The 23125-nt window shown below is 38.0% G+C and overlaps 1 protein-coding gene across 2 annotated transcripts in view; it reads right to left on the bottom strand.

Annotated features, from left to right (window-relative positions):
- The window catches only part of Dock11 (dedicator of cytokinesis 11), a 183688-nt gene that overhangs the window by 80681 nt on the left and 79882 nt on the right, over nucleotides 1–23125 (bottom strand). For both annotated transcript variants that reach the window (XM_047535641.1, XM_047535642.1), the window contains exons 15-26: nucleotides 22037–22159; nucleotides 21792–21868; nucleotides 18353–18537; nucleotides 18195–18260; nucleotides 16170–16262; nucleotides 14053–14176; nucleotides 9374–9495; nucleotides 8794–8880; nucleotides 7868–7957; nucleotides 2347–2465; nucleotides 355–424; nucleotides 149–274 (exon numbers count right to left, since the gene is read on the bottom strand). In XM_047535641.1, coding sequence (XP_047391597.1) covers nucleotides 149–274; nucleotides 355–424; nucleotides 2347–2465; nucleotides 7868–7957; nucleotides 8794–8880; nucleotides 9374–9495; nucleotides 14053–14176; nucleotides 16170–16262; nucleotides 18195–18260; nucleotides 18353–18537; nucleotides 21792–21868; nucleotides 22037–22159 — 1282 coding nt within the window. The remainder of the gene's footprint in view (nucleotides 1–148; nucleotides 275–354; nucleotides 425–2346; nucleotides 2466–7867; nucleotides 7958–8793; nucleotides 8881–9373; nucleotides 9496–14052; nucleotides 14177–16169; nucleotides 16263–18194; nucleotides 18261–18352; nucleotides 18538–21791; nucleotides 21869–22036; nucleotides 22160–23125) is intronic.

Raw genomic sequence — 23125 nt, 5'->3', positions numbered from 1 at the left:
GGAGAACTTTGGGAAAAGTGAATGTGCAAAGTGATAGGGAGAGGCAGGTCACATGAGAAAATGATGAAAAAATAAAACCTAGATGAGAAGGTATCAAATAAGTGTGTTTATAGCTGCTTTTGTTTCTGATTGTGTCCTGTGTCCTTACCTTGAGCAGTTTATTTATTGCTAAGAAATCTGCAGACTGTTTTAATATTGCTATCATGGTAGTAGCCAGTGTTTCATGAATCAGCTGGGTCTGAAGGGCACTCGGTTTTTCAGGTCGGAAGCTATACTGCAAACAAAGAAAGTGAACTGTAAGACAAAGTTGTCCCATAAAACAAATCACTCTGTAAGAAAGCTTACTCCACAAACCTTTATGAAGGATCTTAAATAACTATCCAAGCCTTCTTCATGGCACTTTGATACGATATGTAAGAGAACCCTGAAACGACATTCACAAAAATCAGTATGTCATGCTATAATTAATTACCATAGTGATTGTTAAATAAAATCATGTTTAACCCTATAAAGACCTAACCCTGCCTGAAAATTAAAAGTGAGATGTTTACTTAAGATAAAATGGTACTTTAGGTCTAACGAAGATTTCAGCATCTAACATGCTCAGGGCATTGTAAAATTTATTTCTGGTTCAAAAGAAAGATGCTTTATTTTGGCAGCCCAGATGTTTCATCTCCTTTCTAAACCTCTGTATGCGTTTGAAGTATGTTCATAGGTGGGGCACAGTAAAAGACCTCAAGTAAGGTAAATATTGAAACCCCCTCTAGTGATAATAAAAAGAAAAAATAGATAAAATGAAAAGTATATCAACAGATGGGGCAAAAGGGAAGGGGAAAACAGCACCTGGAGGTCTTGTTAGATTGCTCAGCTCCTTTCCCAGTTTCTAAGGTGAAATTCAACGATAAGCATTTTGGGGTTTTGGGGTTTTTTTGGTTTGGGGGATTTTTTTTTTTTTTTGGTACCAGTGATATTGGACCTAGGGACACTCAAACACTGAGCCACATCTCCAAGTCTTTTATAAATATTTTGAGACAGGGTCTACTAAATTGCTTATGGCCTCACTAAGTTGCTGAGGCTAGCTTTGAACTGGCAGTCCTCCTGCCTCAGCTTCCCCAGCTGCTGGGATTACATGGGCACACCATCACACCTGGCTATGATGTGCATTTTGAATACACTCTCATGTGATACTGACGCTGCTGGTCTACAGGCCACACTTTGAGAATTACTGGTTTAGAATAATGCATCTTCAGTTTTCAACCAGACTATTCTCAGTGGCAGAGATGAAGAACAGTGTGCAGGTAAGTATAGGTTGAGGCCTGCTGGCAAAGACTATAGCCAACAGCAGAGCCAGCAAAGCCAGCAAAGCCAGCAACATCCAACATTGAGCTCAAAAGTTTTTACAGTCTCCTTATTTTATTTTCAAAATTTAGGTGCATTTTGCCTTCTAGTCTACAGTGTATCTCTGCTTGTTTTCATATAAAAACAACACTGCCTTACTTTTTTCAAGTAAAAATGAATGGCTTAATACCTCCTTCTGTACAATATGAGACACTGGTCACCTATGGCTATTTAAATTGACTAAAACTATACTTAAACATAATTAAAAATTCAGTTCCATATTTGAACTAGTCACACTTCAAATGCTCAAAAGTTAGGTGTGGCTAATGGCTAACATATTGAACATAGTCTGAGTTTAGAACATCAACATCATTGAAGAAAGTAGGATTAAAATTGTTATGTTTACCTACCTAATATACAAAGCAAGTATTAATGGACATGAAGGGAGAAATAAAAAGCAATACAATAATAGTTAGGGACTTCAATTTTCTACTTTTAACAATGGTTAGATCAACCAAACAGAAAATTAATCAGGGAATATTGGGTCTGAACTACACTTAGATCAAATGGACCTAACACATGTAAAACATTACATCCAACAGTAACAAAATATACATTCTTCTCATGTGCACATGGAATATTCTCCAGGACAGATCATATATTAGACTGCAAAACAAGCCCTAACAAATTTAAGAAGACTGAAATCATATTTTCAACCAAAATTGTATGCAACCAGAAATCAGTTAACAAGAAGAATTGTGGAAAATTTAAAAATGTGTGGCCATTAAAAAGCATACTCCTGAACAAGCAGTCGGTCAAAAAAGAAATCAAAATAGAAATTAAAAAATACCTTCGGACAAACAACAATGGAAATACGACATACTCAAACTGATGGAATACAACAAAAGCAGTTCTAAGAGGGAAGTGTAGAGAAACGAATGCCACCATTAAAAAAGAAGAAAGATCTCAAATAGGTAGCTTCTTTGTATTTGTAACACCAAAACTCACATGGTACAGTTGATGGGAACGTCATCTTCATGGGTCATATTTGTGAGAACTCGGAAGAGTTGCATAAGAATTACAGGTAGAAACTGTATCATGACTTGGATCTCCATGGCATGCAAACACTAAAATAAGTCATTATTAGTTATGAAAACAAACCGAAATATGATATAATTTGCAAATGTGAAACAATAAAAAAATCAAGTAATGAGAGATACATTAACTAGAATATTAGCTCGCTTAAATGTGAGCGAGCTTCCTGGGACAGGGGATTTTGGTTTTGATAATTACTTAATCCACACCTCTATTTTGGCATTCAGATTTTGTTTCTTGAATATTAAATGTTTAACTGAATATAACAAGTATAATTGGTATAAAAGAATTTTGAGAAACAAAAAGACAACTGACTCTTGGTAAACCAACATTCGATGGTGGGGTTTGGTGATGTGTTTGGAAATGGCAGAGATGTGCATACTAGCACCCAGTATACTGTGGGTTTTACAGAAATGTGGGCCTCCAGCTACTCTGGTGAGATAAGTGGGCTTTAAAGAGCATGTCTATAAATAATTGACTTTATACCAGCATCATCTACAAAACTGAGGTAGTTTTTAATTCTAAGATCCTCATAATACATTTCTCCATAGTGCTGACATTCTGTCTCTAATAATAGGTATGCTACAAACATCAAAATGAAGAAATGTGTACATATATACATAGGAATATGGCAAGCATTGAAATATTCTGAATTTCTTTCCTTTCTCCTCTTTTCTCCACATATACTCATTCACTCAACCAGCCAACCAGAAAAAGAAATCAAACTTCACTGATCACCTTCTCCATCAACTCAATGTGTAGTACACCTTGGGAAACAGAGATGGACGAGTCAAATCTCTGAAGGAATTTATCATTTCTCTTTCACAGTCTCCCTTACTCTTGCTCCATCTTTCAGTTTCTTACTCTCTCATCCTTTTTGCAGGGGTGTGTCATCTCAGTGATGACCTCCCTAGACCTCTGTGCAGCTTCTCTTCAATCCAATGCATAGGACAGTACAGAGAGCCTCAGGGACACATGGTCATGCCATGAACTTTTTCCTTCCTAAGCACCCTCTCGTCTATCCTTCCTGCCATTGCCTTTTTTAAAGGACCCTCTAATCTATAACCCAAATATTCTTAATAGTTTTCCAGTAGGTCTCTGCAGTTTCTCTTTACTTCTAATACGTACAGCTCTCACTTGCAAATTGATTTGCCTCAACTGCTGCTTATATTAGATTACCTCCTACCAAGATTTTTTTGATGGATCCCCATTACCATTAGAGTAGTTCTCAACCAGGGGCCACATTGAGACATTTTTGGTTGTCACAACTGGAGGGTGCTACTGACCTCTAGGGGGCAGAGACCTGGGGTTCTGCTAAACATCCTACAATGCACTGAACAGCGCCACCCCCCAACAACAAAGGACTATCCTGCCCAAAATGTCAACAGTACCAAGTTTGAGAAATCCTGACCTATAGAATTAAGCTACTTAAGACCCAGACTACATTTTCAGCCTTAATGCTCATCATCCTTCTTCACAAGGCCAAACTGGTATCTTCATTATTCCTTGAATATAGCAAATGCTTTCCTACCTTTGTGCCTTTGTTCAGTTTTTAGCTAACTCCCAGGTACCCTTCCAAGGCTAGTTTAAATCTCCACTTCAGTGAAACTCTTCATTTTTCTCATTCAACAGAGGCATACTGAATGTACCTTGGATAGCCAAACTTAAGTGCACATATGTGTGCATGTACACAAACACCAAATACAAATAATAAAACTAAAAACCATGGTTCCTACCATTAAGTAGATGACAGTCTAAAGGTGATAGAGCCATAGAAGGAAACTACTGCAATATAATCAGTAAATGGTACAACACTGGTACATACAATAAGCAACCGAGCAATAAGTGGGTAGGGCACATCAGACAAGGCTTCAGAGATGGGCAAAGCTAAAGGATAAGGAGGCTAAGACAAGGTAGAAAAGAGAGGTGGGCATTCCCTGAGGAATGGATCTCCCCGTGACTAGGATTGCTCCTCTATAATTTATTCTCAACACAGCAGGCAGAATGTTCTTTATGAAATGCAAATTAGATAATGCCATATTCTCCTTGTTAAAAACAAAACACCAGAAAGAGTTGTTGTGAGCCTCTGATACCTACTTGAACCCTGCCTCTCTCTCCAAATGTATTTCAGGGTAGCCTTCCCCCACTGTTTGCTGTACCCAGGCTATGCTATCTTTTTTTTTCTTTTCTGTCATTCCAACATGCCAGTGTAAGGTGTTTACACCTGCTAAAATATGTTATCCCTTACATAGCTTTATTACCTGTCGTTATCTTTCTCTCATCAATTTCTTTTTTCTTTTTTTGATGCTGGGGGTTGAACCCAGGTGCACTTCACCACTGAATTATACCTCTGACCCTTTTTATTTTGCGGCAGGTTTTTGAGAAGTTGCCAAGACTGACCCTCAGCTTCCAGAATCACCAGGACTACAGGCATGTGCCACAAGGCTAGCCTGTTATCAGTTTCTTTTCAAGTTAAAATGTCATTTCCTCCGATAGGCCTTCCCTGACTTCTATCTAGAGTGTACTCCTGGTCATGTTATATCCCATTAACCTGTTCTATATTCTTCACAGCACTCATTTATATCTAAAGTTATAATCTGTCTACCCCAATGAGAACTGTTATGTTGTCTGAACTGCTCCCTGTATAATCCAGCTCCCAGAACAACATAATTTCCATTGTAGGTGCTCAATAAATATTTGGTGAATGACTAAATAAATGAACAAAATAAGGAACCCAGGGGAAAGGTAAAGGTGGGTGCCCTCTAGCCTACACTGACTCAGCTCACTGAGCTCTCAGCACTTTTACTCTGATCACACATTTGGCATTTAATCACACATAGCTCTGGACTATTACTTGTGTTACTGACATATTGTCAGTTGGCGTTTGTGTGCCATCTCTTAAGTTAGGTTGTAATAGCCCTATGCACAATGAACCTTAAGTTTTCTTCTCTGAAAGTCACACAGCATATAGGAAACTACCAAACACACAATAAGAGCTCAACAAGTAGATATGAAATGAAGCCATGAAACACTGTCACTTATAGGGACAACAGATCACATGGTTTGCCAAGAAGATCATGGGACTAGTCATCTCGGCTCTGATACCAACCACCTGAATGACACAGGCAAGTCACCTCTGCCTGGGCTTCAGATTCCTTACCTGCAAAAAGAAATCTCTAGAATCCTTTTCAGTACTAACACTGTAGAAAGGATCTTATTTCTGAAATTACATGGCATTTTACTCGCTGCCACTAGGGGGCGAGCGCAGGTCACATAAATATCAGAAATCCCACACCCTGAAAAACAAAAACTTGAGTGCTCCTTTTCCATTTGAAGAATACCAGTATTTGAAAGTGATGTTCCATGCCATGCTACTCTGTTAAAACTTTTACAATACTTTCCCACTGGAATAAAAGCCAATGACTTAAACAGACAAAGCATTTGTGCATATAGCAGGAGTACTCCTCTAGATATAACCTGAGGTCAGGGTTTGGAAGTTAGAGAACTGTTATCATAATTAAGAACAACAGCCATCATTTATTGGTGGTCTCCCTTCTACTCGTCCATAGGTTATTTGTTTGTTTGTTTGGTACCAGGGATGGAACCCAGGAGCATTTCACCATTCAGCAACATCCCCAGTCCTTTTTATTTTTTATTTTGAGACAGGGTCTTGCTAAGTTGCTTAGGGCCTTGCTGAGATGATGAGGCTGGCTTTGAAAATGGGATCCTCCTGCCTCAACCTCCTAAACTGCTGGGATTACAGACAAGCATCATAGAGCCTGGCTAGTATACTTTTTTCAATGGTAGGCAGAATGGTACTTTTAAAACCAAAGTTGAATCAAGTTACTCCACTATTCAACCCCCTATAAAGGCTTCCAGTCTCACCTGGAGTAAATTCAAACTCTTCACCACAGCCTATGAGACGTTACAAACAAGCTTCTCAGCTACCTTTCCAAGGTAATGCTGTACTTGCTATTCCCAGCTCTCCCCCAGAAAAGCTCAAGGCTGCCATCCTCCTTTCTTTTAGGTCTCTGCTCAAATGTCACTTTATTAAAGACATCTTCTTTGACCTCTTCACAACATGAACCCCTTCTCTTTCCTTGTTTCAGTATACTCTTTTGGTTTTCTTTGTCAAACCTATCATTCATATATATGACATGACATATATATACATTTACTCACTTCTCATATTTATTGTCTGTACCCACAAGCAATTAAACTCCTTGATGAAAGGAAATTCTTTCTTCAATTATATTCTTAATGCCTGGAACAATGCTTGGCTCATAGGAGGCACTGAAGGGGTAAGTGTGGCATGAATGGTTACTGTACAGCAGACACCACCTCATTCAAACCTCCCTAAGATGTGTACTGTGTATGGACGTTTGTATGTACTAATTCTGCAGAACCAGGGATTGAACCAAGGATGGCTGCACAATTATGCTATAACCTCGGTCCTTTTTATATATTTATTTTTTGAGACAGAGTCTCAGCAAATTGCCCAGTGTGGCCTCAAACTTGCAATTCTCCTTCCTCGACCTCCCAAGTTACTGAGATTATACCATGCCTGGCCAAGGTGTATATTATTTTACCTCAATGTTGACAGATGAGAAGTTAAATAACTTGGCCAAAGTCAATCACAGTGCTAGCAAGTGACAGATCTGGGACACAAAGTCAGTTTATGATTCCAGAATCCATACATTTTATCTCATGTTGTACTACCTCTGAAAAAAAACGAACATGGTTGTTTCCTGAGAATATCATGAAGCAATAGCATATATCCAAAGGGGAATCCTGCAGTGGCTTCATTTAAAATTAAAACTCCTCAGACTTTCCATGGCTAAACTACTAAAGGAGCAATCCAAAGAAGAGAGTTGCTGCCAGCCCAGTCCTATGATGCACACTGCAGTACTAGTATGTAGGGGATAAACCATTTTAACTTCTCTATTCATCTGACAAAGCATGGCATTTCTTAAGACTCTTCCCTATGCAACATGTGGAAAATATGTTTGTCTCTTCAGTAGGCCCTTTTGATAGTCTTTCACTCATAGATACAGGAACCATTTCACATTTTATAAGGAAACATGCTCATGTTCCCCTGGCCCCTTCCCCCACAGCATTCTCCACCTTTATTGGGCAGTCAGCCGGAAGACAGAAGACCTGCAAAATCAATTTATACAACTGAAATTAACATTTCCATGAGATTTCCAAAACTATGGTGTCGAATTCTGGCTATAACATTTTCTTCCTAATGTAGCAACTGTGCTGTCTGCTTCCAAACAGCCACTTGATGGAAAAGTACCTAATAGAAAGTGTTCTCCTGAGGATCCACAGCAAAAAGTATTAAGTGTTCGTCTGATTCTTTTTTCCACATCAAAATGTGGCAACAGAAAGACATGAAAAACAAACCCTTTGCAGAAAGCGACTGTACATTTACCTTTAAATATTTAATGAGCTCCCCTGGAACTTCTTTAGACCCTGACTGAATCAGTTGGCAGTGATGGAAGAATTTGTGCACATGCAGATCCTGGAACACAGATGGAAACAGCCATATGAAATTTGATTCATTATTCTCAAAGGCAGGCTCACCACATCTCTCCCTTCCTGCATTACTCAAACCTCTCCATCCAGGTATTCTAATGCCCAGAATCAGGAGCCATAGCTGCCAAACTATATGCCCATGTCTCAAAGGTCTCTTGACCACCACACAATGCAGCCAAAGCAAATCAATCCAGCATGTACCAAAACACACAAAAAGGATTCAATGTGTACCCAAACAATTAAGCATTCATTCAATCCTTTTTTTGACTATTGTGTTCTATGAGGTTGGGCTGCTTCTCTACTTTAATGAAATGATCAGGAAGACAGGTCTGAACTGACAGGTAAAATAAGGTGGCAGCAGGAAATTACTAGAACAAAAGTTCTGGGTAAACTTCAATAATGAACTTTACCATGACACTTCACTGGCAAGCGAGTCCAGCTATCCTATATGGATTCCATACACACCAATTTTCTGGACAGCATGGATTACATCAGCAAGTGGAAAAAGGAAATGTGTATTTTGACCCCATTCCCCTAATTATTACTGTGTGACCTTGGGAAAGTTACATAACCCAGCTGATCCTCAGTTTCTTCACCTATATGATGAGGATAGCTTGCACATGCCTTTCAGAGTTTTGAGAGGCTCAAATCAGTTAGCAGCAATAAAAAGATTTTATAATTTGGCAATAACTGTATATCCTGAGCTAGAATCATGCTATTAATGAGAAAATCTTGCAGGCTGTAGGAATCAAATATCATCTATTTTAATCAAGAAATATATTTGAGTATTGAAGTTGACACAATTCAAATGCTACAACTTACTTGAGTGTAGATTGTAGACTCTAAGTGGCTTTTAATCTTCAACAAAGGTTTTGCACCATCTACCCACTTAATATCGACATTTGATTGCTGTAAACGGAAAATACAGATAAGAATTTCATTTTGTAGCAATAGACAGATGAACAACATGTAATACCTTCATGCATTTCAACATTTTTCAGAAATTAACATATTAGATTCAGACGATGAGAGCATTGGAGAAAATAACCTGCCTCTAGAACAAACATACCCTAACTCATTTTAAATTTCTAATCCTTTACAGATTGCTTTTATCAATTATAATAAAAACATACTGTTAAAATAAGTGGATTTTTAAAATGATACACAAAATTCAAGACCCAGTTTTAAAAGTTATTATTAGAAACAATAGGCATAAAGATACTTTATCAAACTGCTGTAAATTGTAAACACATATTTTCCATACTTATATTTATAGTAGACCAGCACCAGCCCACAGACCATACTTGGAGTAAAGTCCCAAATGATCAACTACACCAACAGAATTCTCTTTTATAAACAGTTAACTATGATTACTCCACAATAGATGCAAATATTTTCCTACCCTTCTTGATTCAGCATCATTCAGATTCAAGTAGCCTGGGGGAAGATTGGCCGAAACTGGCAGCTGCTGCTCAAATGTGATGATTCTACCATCTTTCAGCAAAGGTACCCAGGCAAACCCAACTGCCAAGACAATAATCAACCATAAGAAATGAAATAGAAAATGCAATTAGCTACACAAATGCCTAACTGCTGGGGATCAGGGCAGTGTGGTGATGCTTATAGGATCTGTACATAGGAGCCCAGGTGTTGGGCAACCACGTACTGGGGAAGGAACGATGGGTTTGGATCATTTCCTAATCCCAGACTGGCCACTAACAAGTTATTTACTGTTTTTTCTTGCCAATAAAATGAGAACAAAACATAGCCTCTTCATCTAAAAGGAAATGAGAGATCAGAGAGATGATACTGTGAAAACACTTTAAAACTTAAAATGTGCACAATATCATTATCTTTACAAGATAAGGGACATTGTTGGCAGGCTTTTTTTTTAAGGTTCAGATTACCCTCATCCATCCTCCCACTAAGAGTGCAGTGTCATATAGCTAAGACCATCTCAGACAGCAATAATATGTTCCAAAATATCTATGGCAACATTAGGGTAAGGACCAATGGAAAATTAGGGTCACAAGTCAAGGTTCCAGTCTATAATTATAGAAGGCAGTAGGCACAAATCATCTAGATGGACTGTTTTCCTGATTACGGAAGGAGGAGGTGTAGTAGAAGAATGTAGCCAGGCCACAGTGTTTATGACCTGACTCTGCTGCAAGATTTCCCCCAATTTCTACATTTCTTCACAGTTCTACCCCCAAAAGGGTGCCTTGGCTTTCCATTAGAAAACTCATAATGTTCTAGCTAAAAGAGCCAGAGCCATCTGTGTTGCTCAAGTTGAGCAGTGTCAGTATTTCCATTATAGAAATTACTCTGGTTTCAAGTGTTTATAACTCGGCTGTAAAAAAGCTTGCTCTGGACAAAGTTTTGGCAAAAAAGAGAGGGTGTTGGCTGGAGAGCACTTTGTAAAGTCATTGCTTTCCGATTCTCCAAAATTCTGCGTAAGTGCATGTGCACGTGTGTATCTGTGTGTTTATACTGTGAACACAGAAGTCAACACAAGTCTGGTTAGAATGTTTTCATTTACGTGTTTTGTTCGCCAAATGCTTTAATTCTTAAAAGACCAAAATATTGCTTTCTCTATATAAACTAAATTGCTTTATCAGACTCTGAAACATGCCTGAAGAGCATCTTTACCACAAGTACAACTTCAGAAATGGTTTGTCCAGACTTTTTTTTTTTTTTTTTTTTTTTTTTTAATAAAAAGCAGGAGAAAGTAACCTGAGCAGAAGAACCATTCGAAATTACTGAGTCATAGCTGGGCATGGTGGTGCATGCCTCTAATCCAAGCAACTTGGGAGAGTGAGGCAGAAGGATTGCAAGTTCAAGGCCAGCCTCAGCAACTTATTGAGGCCCTGTCTCTAAATAAAAAATAAAAAGTGCTAGGGATGTACCTCAGTAGTTAAGCAACCATGGATTTAACCCCTGTACAAAAAAAGGTGGGGGGGAATGACTCTGTTACCAGAGTTAAACTGAAAATTTGGCCAGGCATGGTGGCACACACCTGTCATCCCAGCAGCTCCAGAGACAAACACAAGGGGATCACAAATTCAAAGCCAGCCTCAGCCAAAGCAAGGGACTAAGCAACTCAGTGAGACCCTGTCCCTAAATAAAATACAAAATAGGGCTGGGGATGTGGCTCAGTGGTCAAGTGCCTCTGAATTCAATCCCTAGTTCCCCCCCACCAAAAAAAAGAAAAAAATTGAAAAAAGAAAAAGAGAAAAGATTTCCAACCTGGAAAATAGGAAAACATATTGCTTATTCTTTGGCAACATTTTTTCCTCACAGAATTTTTTATCCAGATATAACTCAGATACAATTAATCCATTTAAAGCATACAATTGAATGGTTTTTAGTGTATTTCCCAATTGTCTCCATCAACACTATCTAATTCCAGCGCTTTCTCATCTCCCCAAAAGGAAACTTCTGAGCCCTTAGCAGGCACTCCTCATTCCCCCTTCCCCAAGTCCTAGCAACCATGAATCCACTTTCTGTCTCTTTGCTTAGGTAACATTTCTACACTGTAAATTAATCAGACCATGGCCCAGTGTGTCCCTTAGTCAAAACTCATATAGAACACTTGGAAGCTCAAAGGTACAATATCAAGCATGCCATCTGGATCAAACGTAGGAAGCCACTTAAAGGATGGACAGTTAAAATTGATGAGTGGCACAGAATAACCATCTCATGCTTCACTGAACATCTTGCCCACTTCTGTCTAGGACTTGGTGAAGGAAATTGCAATTAATTGTGCAGGAGATACACATTCTTATGAGTTCTCATTGTCCTGCTAGTTTTCTTCTTAATTCTCAAGGTCCCTACCCTGAATTAATTTCAATTTCTATGGGGATATAGAATAGGATTATACTATCCATAAAGGGAGCTCTCTAATATTCAGTCCTGCTGCCTGCTGGACATCACTCTGGCGTCTCCCTATCACTTCAAACTCACCATCCGTCCCAGACCTACCATGCCTATCCACAATCTGCCATTGGCATTACTTTCTAATCACTCAACTTTGAAACTTATAGTTTACTTTGAATCATCTAGTCAGTCTTTTGCTAGGTCCAAAACAGACTTCCCTCAGAATCTACAGACTGCTTCCAGGACCCCTCATGGATATCAAAATCACTGAATGCTCAAGACTCTTATATTAAATGGTACAGTATTTGCATACAACCCAGGTATAGCCTCCAGTATACTTTAAATTATTTCTTGATTGTTTATAATACCTGATACAGTATGAATGCTATATAAATAGTTGTTTGCCTTGCTTAGCAGTGACGAGGAAAAAAGTTTGTATGTATTCAGTATAGCTACAATTGTCAAGGTTTTCAATGTATGGTTAGTTGAATCCATGGATGTGGAACCCACAGATACTGGGTGCACTTCTTCTTCTATAATTCCCTTTTTCTCTTTCTGATGCTGTCATAGTGTGGCCCCCATCCTTTCTTGGACATGTGAAATAGTTCCCTTCTTGGTGCTGCTTCTATCCTTCCTTTTTCTGTTCCAACTCACCTTACCCTTTATTTTGCTGTCTGATTAATTTTTTCCCCAAACAGCTCTTCCTAGTGTTTATAACTTCAGTAGTTCCACACTGGTGATAGAGTCAAATCCGATCTACAACCTGGCATTCAAGGCTTTGCATAATCTGATGCCTTCTTTTCAATTTCACATCCTATGACTCCCCTACCATGCTGTGCTCTCAACTCAGTGAACTACTTGAGGTTCTCTATCCATACTCCTCAGTATTGTGACCCTTCACAAGCTGATCCTTTCTCCCAGAATCCCCTACCTTCCTGTTATAACCTCTTTATCAAGATCTACCTTGTGCTGCGTGTGGTGGTGCATGCCTGTAATCCCAGCAACTTGGGAGGCTGAGACAAGTTTGAGGCAAGCCTCAGCAACATAGTGAGGTCCTAACTCAAAATTTAAAAAAATAATAAATAAAAGGGGCTGGGGATATGGCTTAGTGGTAAAGTGCTCATGTTCAATCCCCAATACCAAAAAGAAAAAAAAAGATCCACTTACCCTTTTAAGACCAGTTAAAACCATCATCTCCTCCTGGAAGCCTTCTGTGATTTCCAGACACCTCTCCATCCACCCACAGAATAATTTTGGTAATCAACACTTTCTATATTGTATTATAATTTCCTACATAGGACTCATTTCCCCTACTGGATCATATGCCCACTGAACATGAGCCTATGTTGGATGTTTCACTGTATTCCCATAAGGCCTACTATAATATCTTGCACATAATAAATATGCAGAAATGTTTCCTAAATGAATGGTTGATCCAGACTGGCCTGATCTGCATCCCAGGGTACGCAAACGTTCATGAAGTGTGACATGTGCTATGTTCACAGGTCTTCTATGCTCTCCCAAGGTTGCTTCCCACTGGTTTATCTAAAACCTTGCTGAAATGGGACCAGGACTGGTACTTTCTTACTAAAGCTTATTCAAATCTGTTCTCAAACAGCCCCAAACCTCCCTCCAGCTCACAGATGTCCCTGGCTCTGGGCTTACTTCCCTCTTCCTCAGTAAGCAGAACTAGAAATTTCTGGTTGCTGGGCAATTCTACGTCAAAGAAATGATAGTACACTGCCACAATATGTGTTTTTCTTTTATAATAACAATATTACTTTATGTTGCTTATACTAGTTTGAGCATGCTGCCAAGTATTTGGAAAATATTTGATTAGAAATAACAAAATGAATATATAGTTCAACTTTTGTCAATCAATTTTTTTAGACAGTGTTTTGCTATGTTGCCTAGGTTGGCCTTAAATTCCTGGGCTCAAGTGATCCCCTGCCTCAGACTCTTGGTAAGTTGGGTCTACAGGCACCCATCCCTGCACCCTGCTTACCAATGGACTTTTTAACTTAGAAATGTACTTTTTGGTAAAGGGAATAAATGTTCTGAAGCTTTATAAAAAGTGGTTATATCCTAGAAAATTCATTTCAAATAGCTATAAAGAGAGACATTAAAAGAACACATAATGCTGAGTTCAATCTCCAGCACTGCATAAAATAAAATAAAATAAAATAAAATAAAGAACACAGCTACCTGGAGTTTCAACTGTGTCCTGCTTTTTAGTTGTTCCCTTTGTGTTGATTTCACAACTTACATGATAAAAAGTGAAAAGCAAATGATGTTTTTGATGCAGGTAAATGGGAAGTTCGATTTTAATCTGAAATGACAGCAAAATTACACATGACATTTTGTTTTATTTTGTTTCATTTTAATTGTCAAGCTGGACTGTCAGACATTTAGTTCAGTTTCATCATACTGTTCCCAAATACTTCCTAAATGACAGGCCAAGCGACCAAGTAATAGATATCATTTAAATATATTCCAAATGTTTTTCTGGTCACTTTCAGTTTGATGACAATATTCTCCTGGATTGTAAGAGCTGATTTAGTACTTTGGAGTCTCCTGGATTTGATTTTGTAGTAGGATTTTCTGAAATCCTAGATCAAATAACATTATATGCATGTATGAATATGCCACAATGAACCCAATAATCTGTATAATTAATGTGCATCACTACAAATAAAAATGAACAAACAAGAAAAACTCCACATCTTCACAGCCCAGGGATAGTGTGTAACCAATCAGAGTCAATGTGCACTGAATTTGAATTTGATTTCTTAAGTTGTTGTTCTCTTCTGCATGAAAAAAAAATATACCTTTACAAATAAAAATGCAAAAAGTCACTACAACAATATGGTATTCACAAATTAGGGCGTATATAAATTTCTCTAGAAGAAAAACACAGTTTTAGTCTTAAAGACATAAAAATTGTCTCCTATGATTCATGAATTTAGTTTAAAATTAATGCTTATAATGAAGTATTTCAAGCAATTTTCTAGTCAGAAACCAACAATACCTCCTGCAAGTATGGACACATTATAGACCACAGATTTGATTGATTTAATATACATCCTCTATCTATCTCCTCTCTCTGTCAATGTATAGTGAATGATGGAAAAGTCTGTTCATTTTAAGAATCCTAAAAGCAATGTGGATTACTTGTTATATGCTCTAGTTTTCTACAGTGACTGGTCTTAGTTATAGAAATCACACATTAAACAGCTTGATGATGGACATCTGGTCCAATTATTCATACAAGGCATGGTTTTTGGTGTTATAACTATGGTCTTTTGTAGGTATATTTCACAGCATCCAGACCATCTGGGTATCTAATGCTCTACTGCACATAAATATGGACATACTCCCTCCCTGGGTGACAAAAATGCAAAGCACCACTATCCCCCTCCCCACCTTCAAACTGAGAAAGGAATGAGTGAGGCCTATGGCTGGGGTATAAGGCCTCCATACAACAGCAGGTGGACCTGGGGAAATCAGGAAAGCAGAGGGGATGGTTTCAGACCAAGCCAAGAATGGAGACATGAGGACTGAGAAACAGAAACAGCAGAGCATCTGGCCTGGATGCTCACTCAGGTTCCATGGAAACATGTAGGAAGCAAAAGCAGACTACAGATCTGGATAAATAACTACATATAAGCTAGGAAAAGCTAGGGCAGTGACATACTGGAAGTACAGAAATATAGAGATGGAGAAGTAGGGAGAAGGAAAAGAGAGATCGAGACAGGGTCAGAGAGAGAAACTCAGAAAGGAGCAGAGACCAGGAGAAGAGACACCCCACTCCCCTTTACTTGCTTTTCACTGAGATATGTAGGGCAGCCAGTGAGATTCTGGTGGCCCATCTGTGTGACAGTGCCTCTCAAAGTTTTTCAGTGACAGACTGACTGTGCCCTACTACATAAAACCAGAAGGGGAAAGAGTTAGAGGGTTTTCAGAAATTTTCTTCTGAATTTCTCATTTTAAAGTCGAGAAAGTAGAGACTCAAAAAGGGGAAGTGAATTAGTGTCACAAAGCCTGTACTATCAAAGTGAGAAGGGCTAAAATCCTAGCTCCACTCTGATGTTTGTTTCCTACCATGTTACCTCAAGTCACAGAGACCCTTAAATTTGTGGGCAAATATTCCACTGTCGTCAGAATGTACAAGCAGGAGCCGTCTTTCATTTTGATGTGACATTTTCTGTTTTCATGGAACAAAACATTCAGAGATTGCAAGTACAGATGAAAAAATGGAAATGATTTGAAGAGAAAAATAGCAACCACTGCATTTTATAAATACCAGAGTGATATGTTTTTACCTCATCATAGAATTCTGGATTTTGGTTGTGATGTGAGACAACAGCATAAGCATTTGTGGTAAAAACAGACCCTGCAGGTTTTCCATAAATACACTGCAAAAGAAGGAAATAGAATCACCATTCCAAATGCAGGTCTTTAAATGGGATGCTATGGAACCACATACAGTTAGAGGCATCTGTGAGCACAGGGCCATGGCCAAGCCCATGCAGTTCTCACCATGAGCCTGTAAGCTCCAAATCATTTACAGTCATTCATGACACCACCTCAGATAACGCTTTTGAACTTCTGGCCATCAAAGAAATGCAATTCCAAATTAGTTGATGGTAAGAAGTTGAACATTTTTATTATCTGGCAGGGAAACACTCTCAGACCAGGCCAGCAAAGCTTACTCCTCTCAAGTCACTTGGGTATCTTAACATGAGAGGTGCCCCTTCTGCCAGCCAGCAACATTTTCTGGATGCTCACTGCACAGTGGGCAAGGAGAAGAGCTTTTTAAAAAGAAACAAAAGCCAGCAGAAGCATTTGTAGGCTAAATGAATTCAAAACTGAATGTCTATTAAGCTACACCAAAACTTACTGTTAACATTTTTAAATATGGCACTTTATGAGCCACATTTAAAAAATCATTGGCTTTCTGTTAAACTGATAAAATAAATGTAAAGTTTTCTATGGTTCCATGGAACAATCTGATTTCATTTCTAATGTGAGTTTTTCACTTACACTGGTCTAATAAGCTCAAGGATGAATATGGAGTCAGCATGCCAAAGTACTAATTGCCTCACTCTGTTACTTCAAACTAAGCCTCTAGGCCAGCTATGAAATGAAATTGAGACTCCATATGAGTGCATATCCAACTCCCCTTAAATACAGTTATAAAGGTATTTTTCAAGAACTGCTGAAAAGTAACTTAAGAATCTCTAAGTATACAAAAGGGTATTGCTTAGAAGGAAAAGAACAGTTGTTGTCCACTCTACTAAAGGGAGAACCAGAGAAAATACACTGCATTTGAACCAGCCAATGTTTAATTTAAATTTCTCTGTGAAAAAAAAATCTCTTTTCAAAGGGAGAGGCCATGAAACATTTGATGATTTAGTTGGGGGAATTCCAGCCTCCTTCCCCAGGGATTTGAATATAAGGCCATCCATCTGTCTGATTTAGGCTCAAGCTAGAGAATTAGGGAACCAGATAAACACTTCGTGCTGTTGACATATTCTCTGACTTCTCTTTCAGGTCTCTGATTAATGGACTAAAGAGCAAAAAGTCCAAATCAGCAATACAGAGGGAAAATGTAAAAGAACTGTGATGTGACAGGTATTTAAGGATCACCATATCACATAATACTGAGATTGTGCTTTTCAGAGATCACAAATACAAGTTTGGAGGCACCATTTGGCTAGTCATGGAGTAGAAGTCATATCTCACATCAAAGTAGTCTAGCTGTGCTTTGGTCAGCTCAAAAAGCCTGTTCGGATTTCAAGGAGAAAGGAGTTTATGGTCCCCTGATGGTGCTATTATAAACTATCGTACAAAATGACCTTCTGAAGAAGCTTCAAAGCAATGGCAAAACTTGGTATGTGGGCTGGGGGTATAGCTCAGTGATAAAGAATCTGTTTAGCATGCATGGGGCCCTGAGTTCCATCACCAGCACTGCAAATAACAAAAACAAAAACAAAACAGACCTGATAATGAAAAAGCTCACTTTATGTGCATGTGTGCTGGAAACTGAACCCAGTGCCTCGTATATGCTAGGCAAGCACTCTACCTCTGAGCTATACCCAAGCCCAGGCTTATCCATTTTTATAGCTGTATATGCTCTCCTTTTGTTTTGTTATATATTAACATTTAATCTAACCCTTTTGTCACTAAATTTGTCATTACACTAAACTACATTGAATTTGTCACCATAGTACATTTTTTTTGATGTTTAAACAAATTAAACTTAGAATATGACACTACAAAGTCCCCAAATCCCCATCTCTTCTAACTCTACCAAAAATGTCTGCTTCTCAGAATCAGAAACGAACCTTCAGCCCACAAGCATCACTGTCATCGGAATCCCGGAATTCCACACAGACTGCAATGTTCCTTGCCTAAAATGATTAATCATTCAAAATGAGTCACAGAATGAGAAGATTATAAATAACATTTCAAACTCCACAAATGTATAGTTTACACTGCTTACCTTGGCAAATGTTTTCTGGCTATCATATTTTAATTGCAGGGGATAGACATACAGATGGTTTTTGTAAATAGTAAATGGATAACAATATTTTGTCATTTCTGGAACAAACTCTTCAACCTCCACAGTAATATTTTGACAGTTCTTTTCAAAAGGCTTCAGGGGCACATATGAAGAAGTAATACAGTCTATAGCAGAAAATAATAAATGGGCAAAGAGCATACAGTTTAACAACATTAACACATTCCTGCATTCACAAAAATATATGGGGACTGTATTCTGAAAGAGTGACTTAAAAATAGAATTCTTAGTGACAAAAAAGTCAAACAACCACTTAAAAACCCAAAAGGACACAACAGAGAAGCCTGATATTGATTTTTGTGGAACCCATCACACCAAGCACGAATTGCTATTTCATTCTCAATGTCGAGTGATTTGCCAAATATAACACATCATAATTTTGACAAATTTAAACTCTGCAAAGAAATCCATTACATTTTCCCTCCTGTGGCTGCAATTTAGCTTTCACTGCAAATTTTATTGGTATCAGGGAAAGAAATAAGGGTAAATTTATACTTCCAATTAGCTCATGGCAAGTCACTTTTAAAAAGTTAACTTGGTGCAGGTGCAAATTTTCAGCAAAGAATAATGGAAGCTTTTTGAAACTATAGATCTTATGATGTGTTACCAATAATAAATTCAATACACTCAGATGTGAAATATACAAAGCCTCAGAGAAGTTTAGTAGCATATGTTATTGAAGCAGCCACTGTAGTAAAGGTTATTCATATACTTAGGGGCTGTAAGATTGCTCATCCTTACTGCAGAGTGACATTGAAGGAGAAGGAAGACCCAGGGCAAGTTGGACCTGAAGACACAGTAATTTTTGTTGGATTTGTGTTTCTGATTATTGAAGCAATACATAGTTATAATAGAACATCTGGAGGTATAAAGGAACACAGTAACAATTAGTCATTCCACTTCCCAGAGTGAACTCCTATTAACATTTTGGTATATTTTTTCTAGTCTACTTTCTATACATGTTTTATATAGTAAAATTAAAATTCTACTGTATTATGTAGAACTTAACCTTGCAGGATACAGTGGTGTACACCTGTAAGCCCAGCAACTCAGGAGGCTGAGATAGGAGGATCGCTACAAGTTGGAGGCCAGTCTGGACAACTTAGTGAGACCCTATCTCAAAATAAAAATAAAAAAGATCTGGGGGTATATCCCAATAGTAAAGTGCCCCTGAGTTCAATCTCTAGTACCACACACTCAAAAAAATCTTTTTTAAAAAATTTTGGCATTTTATCTGATGTCTTATTCTACAAACTGGAAGCATCAGATTGCACGGCTGCATAAAGTTACATGGTGTTGGTGTGTCACTTTTGCCTTAAGCACACCGACAGTGTTGAATTCTCATTGTTTGCAATTTCCTGTCAGTATAAATAACACTGCCAAAAAATCTATATGCACATACTTCTGTCTCTATTTCAAGAACTATTTCTTTAGGAAAGAATCCATTGCACTTTTAGGTATTTTGAAATGTACGTTGAAGAGCCCCTCCTCCACCTTTCTTTTCCTGTTTCTTCTAGCTTCTAGATAAAGAACACACACACTCCCTAGCTTCCAACCCATTAGTGACTTCTTATTGCACTTAAAATACAACTTTTAAGGTGCTACCATGGTCTATACAATTCCCTATGTAACACCCAATCCTTCCTACTTCACTTCCTACCTCCTTGTTATCATAATATACTATACCAGAGCAATACTGGCTTCCTTCTACTCATACAAACTAAGCTTGCTCCTACCTCAATGCCTTTACAACATACATAATGTCCTCAGTCTGGAATGTAGAGTCCCAAACACCACACATGGGCTCTTCCTCCCTCTTCTGTTCCTGAGCTTAATGAAGGCCTTCTCCAGCCACCCTTTTTAGGCAGTTTGTCCCAGCTGGGCACAGTAGCACCCAACTGTAATTCCAGTGGCTTAGGAAGCTGAGGAAGGAGGACCATAAGTTCAAGGTCAACCTCAGCAATTTAATGAGGCCCTAAGTAAGTTAGCGAGACACTGTCTGAAAATAAAAAATAAAAAGAGCTGGGGATGTGGCTCAGTGGTTGAGTGCCCCTGGGTTTGATCCCCAGTACCCCGCCCCCCTCAAAAAAAAAAAAAAAAAGACTACCCCAAACATAGGATAAAATTATTCAATTATTTATCTGCATGTTTACTGTCTGTTGTTCCATCTAGACTTTAAATTCCATAAATTTAAAGCACCTAGTAGGTACTCAAATGTTTACTCAATAATAATGCAATAATTATTATATTTAATAAGTTTTCATTAGTATATTTATAAGTATAATAATGTTTTCTTATTTAGTGAATGAATAGATAGATAGAATCTTAAAACTACAATGTCTTAAGTACAGGCACCTATGGATACCTGCTGCCAAACTGTATTACTCCCCATGATAGGTGATGGTGCTTGGCCAAAACCTAGCGAGAATTTTTCATATTCTTTTAATTTTGGGTGTTGGGGATCAAATTCAGGGCCTCTCTACCACTGAGCTACACCCCCAGACCAATAGCTTCATTTAAAATATTTTAGTAAATTTGACTGATAAGCAAAAGAATCTTGTCTCAATTTGCATTAGTGGCATGTTACTAAGACTAAACTCACTTTATCTCCTACGAATCATCTTTTGTCGCTCCTAGAATATCTTAAGATTCTAGTAATGAGAAAAGAAATTCTTCTCCCTTTTGATCTCTTAGTTGATGACAGAGGTAGAAACTTATCCAAGGAAAAATGCATCAGAAACTGATGGAGGCACACTGATAACATCACATATTTTATACAAAACATCTGATAAAGATCAACTCGCTTTCTCATCTGTAGCTATTCACCATGCATACTGGGTTGAAGAGTCCCACCCTCAAATTCATGTCAACCTGGAACCTCAGATTGTGACTTTATATGGAAATAGGGTCTTCACACATGTAATTAGTTTAGATGAGGTCATACTAGGTGAAGGTGGACTCTAAAAACAATGACTGGTGTCTCTATAGGGAAGAGAACCAATGAACACCAAGGAAAGAAGGCCATATGATGACCAAGTAAACACTGGAGTGATGTGGCTGTAAGCTAAACAATGTCAAGGACAGCCAGGAGCTTCCAAAAGCTAAAGACTCAAGGAATAATTCTTCCCTAGAACACTCAGAGGTAGCACAGTCCTGCTAACATCTTGATTTCACATTTCTAACTTCCAGAACTGTGAGAGAATAAATTTCTGTTGTCTTAAGTTACAAAATGTATACTTTTGCTATGGTACCCTCAGGAAACTAATATACCACGTAAACCCCAGGAAAAAAATATTTTTTTTAAAATCCCAAGATTCAAACATAACCTTTAATTATGTTTTAATTAACAATACATTCTTACTTGATAAATCCACAGGAACACACTCCACTGTGATATTTAACTGCCCAGGAATAATCTGCAATTTGGTCTTTTCTGGCCTAGGTATAAAGAATATTTTTCATTATTAAAATCATGATGATTAAATGTATTGGTTACCCTATATCCAGATTTCATTCTTTATCAATTCAGTTTTGCCAATACATGACACACATTTATCATTTTGAGAAACTGATCATTCATTTATTGCAGTAACACCACCCACTTACTTTTTGTATTCTGAGAGCAACTTGAGAATGTCTTCATTTGAAAGCTTGCTACTGTCTTGTTTATACAAAGGAGAAAATCTCCCTTCTAGATCGAGAGAGCCTTGAATGTCTTTGAAAATGGGTCTAAAACAGCAATAAAAGGGATTTTTTAAAAAATAATAAATAAAGTACTGATAAATCCAGATAGCACTAGTAGGAAAATTAAATAGAAAGTTTTCAGTTTTCCCACAAAGTTGAGCACACATCTTCTCTGTAGCAGTTTCACTCCTAAGCAGGTTTCCACATGCTACATGAATGTTTGCAGATTTCTTTGGTATAGCCCCAAACTGGCAATAACCCAGATATTCATCAACAACAGAATGGATAAGTAAATTGTAGTAAGTATACAATGGACTACTACTCAACATGAATTTCTAATGCATACACTATGGATAAATCTAAAAAATGCACTGAGTATAAGAAACCAAACACAAACTGCATGATTCCATTTATATAAAGCTTCAGAATAGACGAAAGTCACCTGCCATGATCATCAGATTAGTGGTTGGGATGATCAGTGGGATGACTGACTACACAGAGCCATGAAGAAACTTTCTGGGATGAGAGTCATGTTCTTTATCTTGGTTGCAGTAGTGGTTACGACTAGACACATTGTGAAAATTCATCAAGCTGAACATTTAACAGGTGTGCATTTTATCAAAGGTAAAGTATATCACCATGAAGTTGAAAAAAGTTAAAGTAGTTCTTGAAGATAAATTTATATAGTTTACAATATACACATATCGTTTTTCACTTGAATTTGAATTATTGCTTCCCCCTCCTCTTCCTTTTTATTTTCAGTACCAGGGATGGAACCCAGGGCCTCATGCATGCTAGGCAAGCACTCTACCACTGAGCTAAAACCCCAGCCCCTCTTCTACCAGTTAAAAAAAATTTTTTTTAGTTGTCAATGGACCTTTACTTGATTTATTTATATGTGGTGCTGAGGATTGAACCCAGTGCCTCATGCATGCTAGGCAAGCACTCTACCATTGAGTCACAACCCCAGGCCCCCCTTCTACCATTTTTAAGAAGCAATTTTATTGCTAA

The sequence above is a fragment of the Sciurus carolinensis genome, chromosome X (genome assembly GCF_902686445.1).
Source record: "Sciurus carolinensis chromosome X, mSciCar1.2, whole genome shotgun sequence".
Classification (NCBI taxonomy): Eukaryota; Metazoa; Chordata; class Mammalia; order Rodentia; family Sciuridae; genus Sciurus; species Sciurus carolinensis.
The sequence above is the reverse complement of the archived record's forward strand: the minus strand, read 5'-3'. Positions and strand labels throughout refer to the sequence as shown.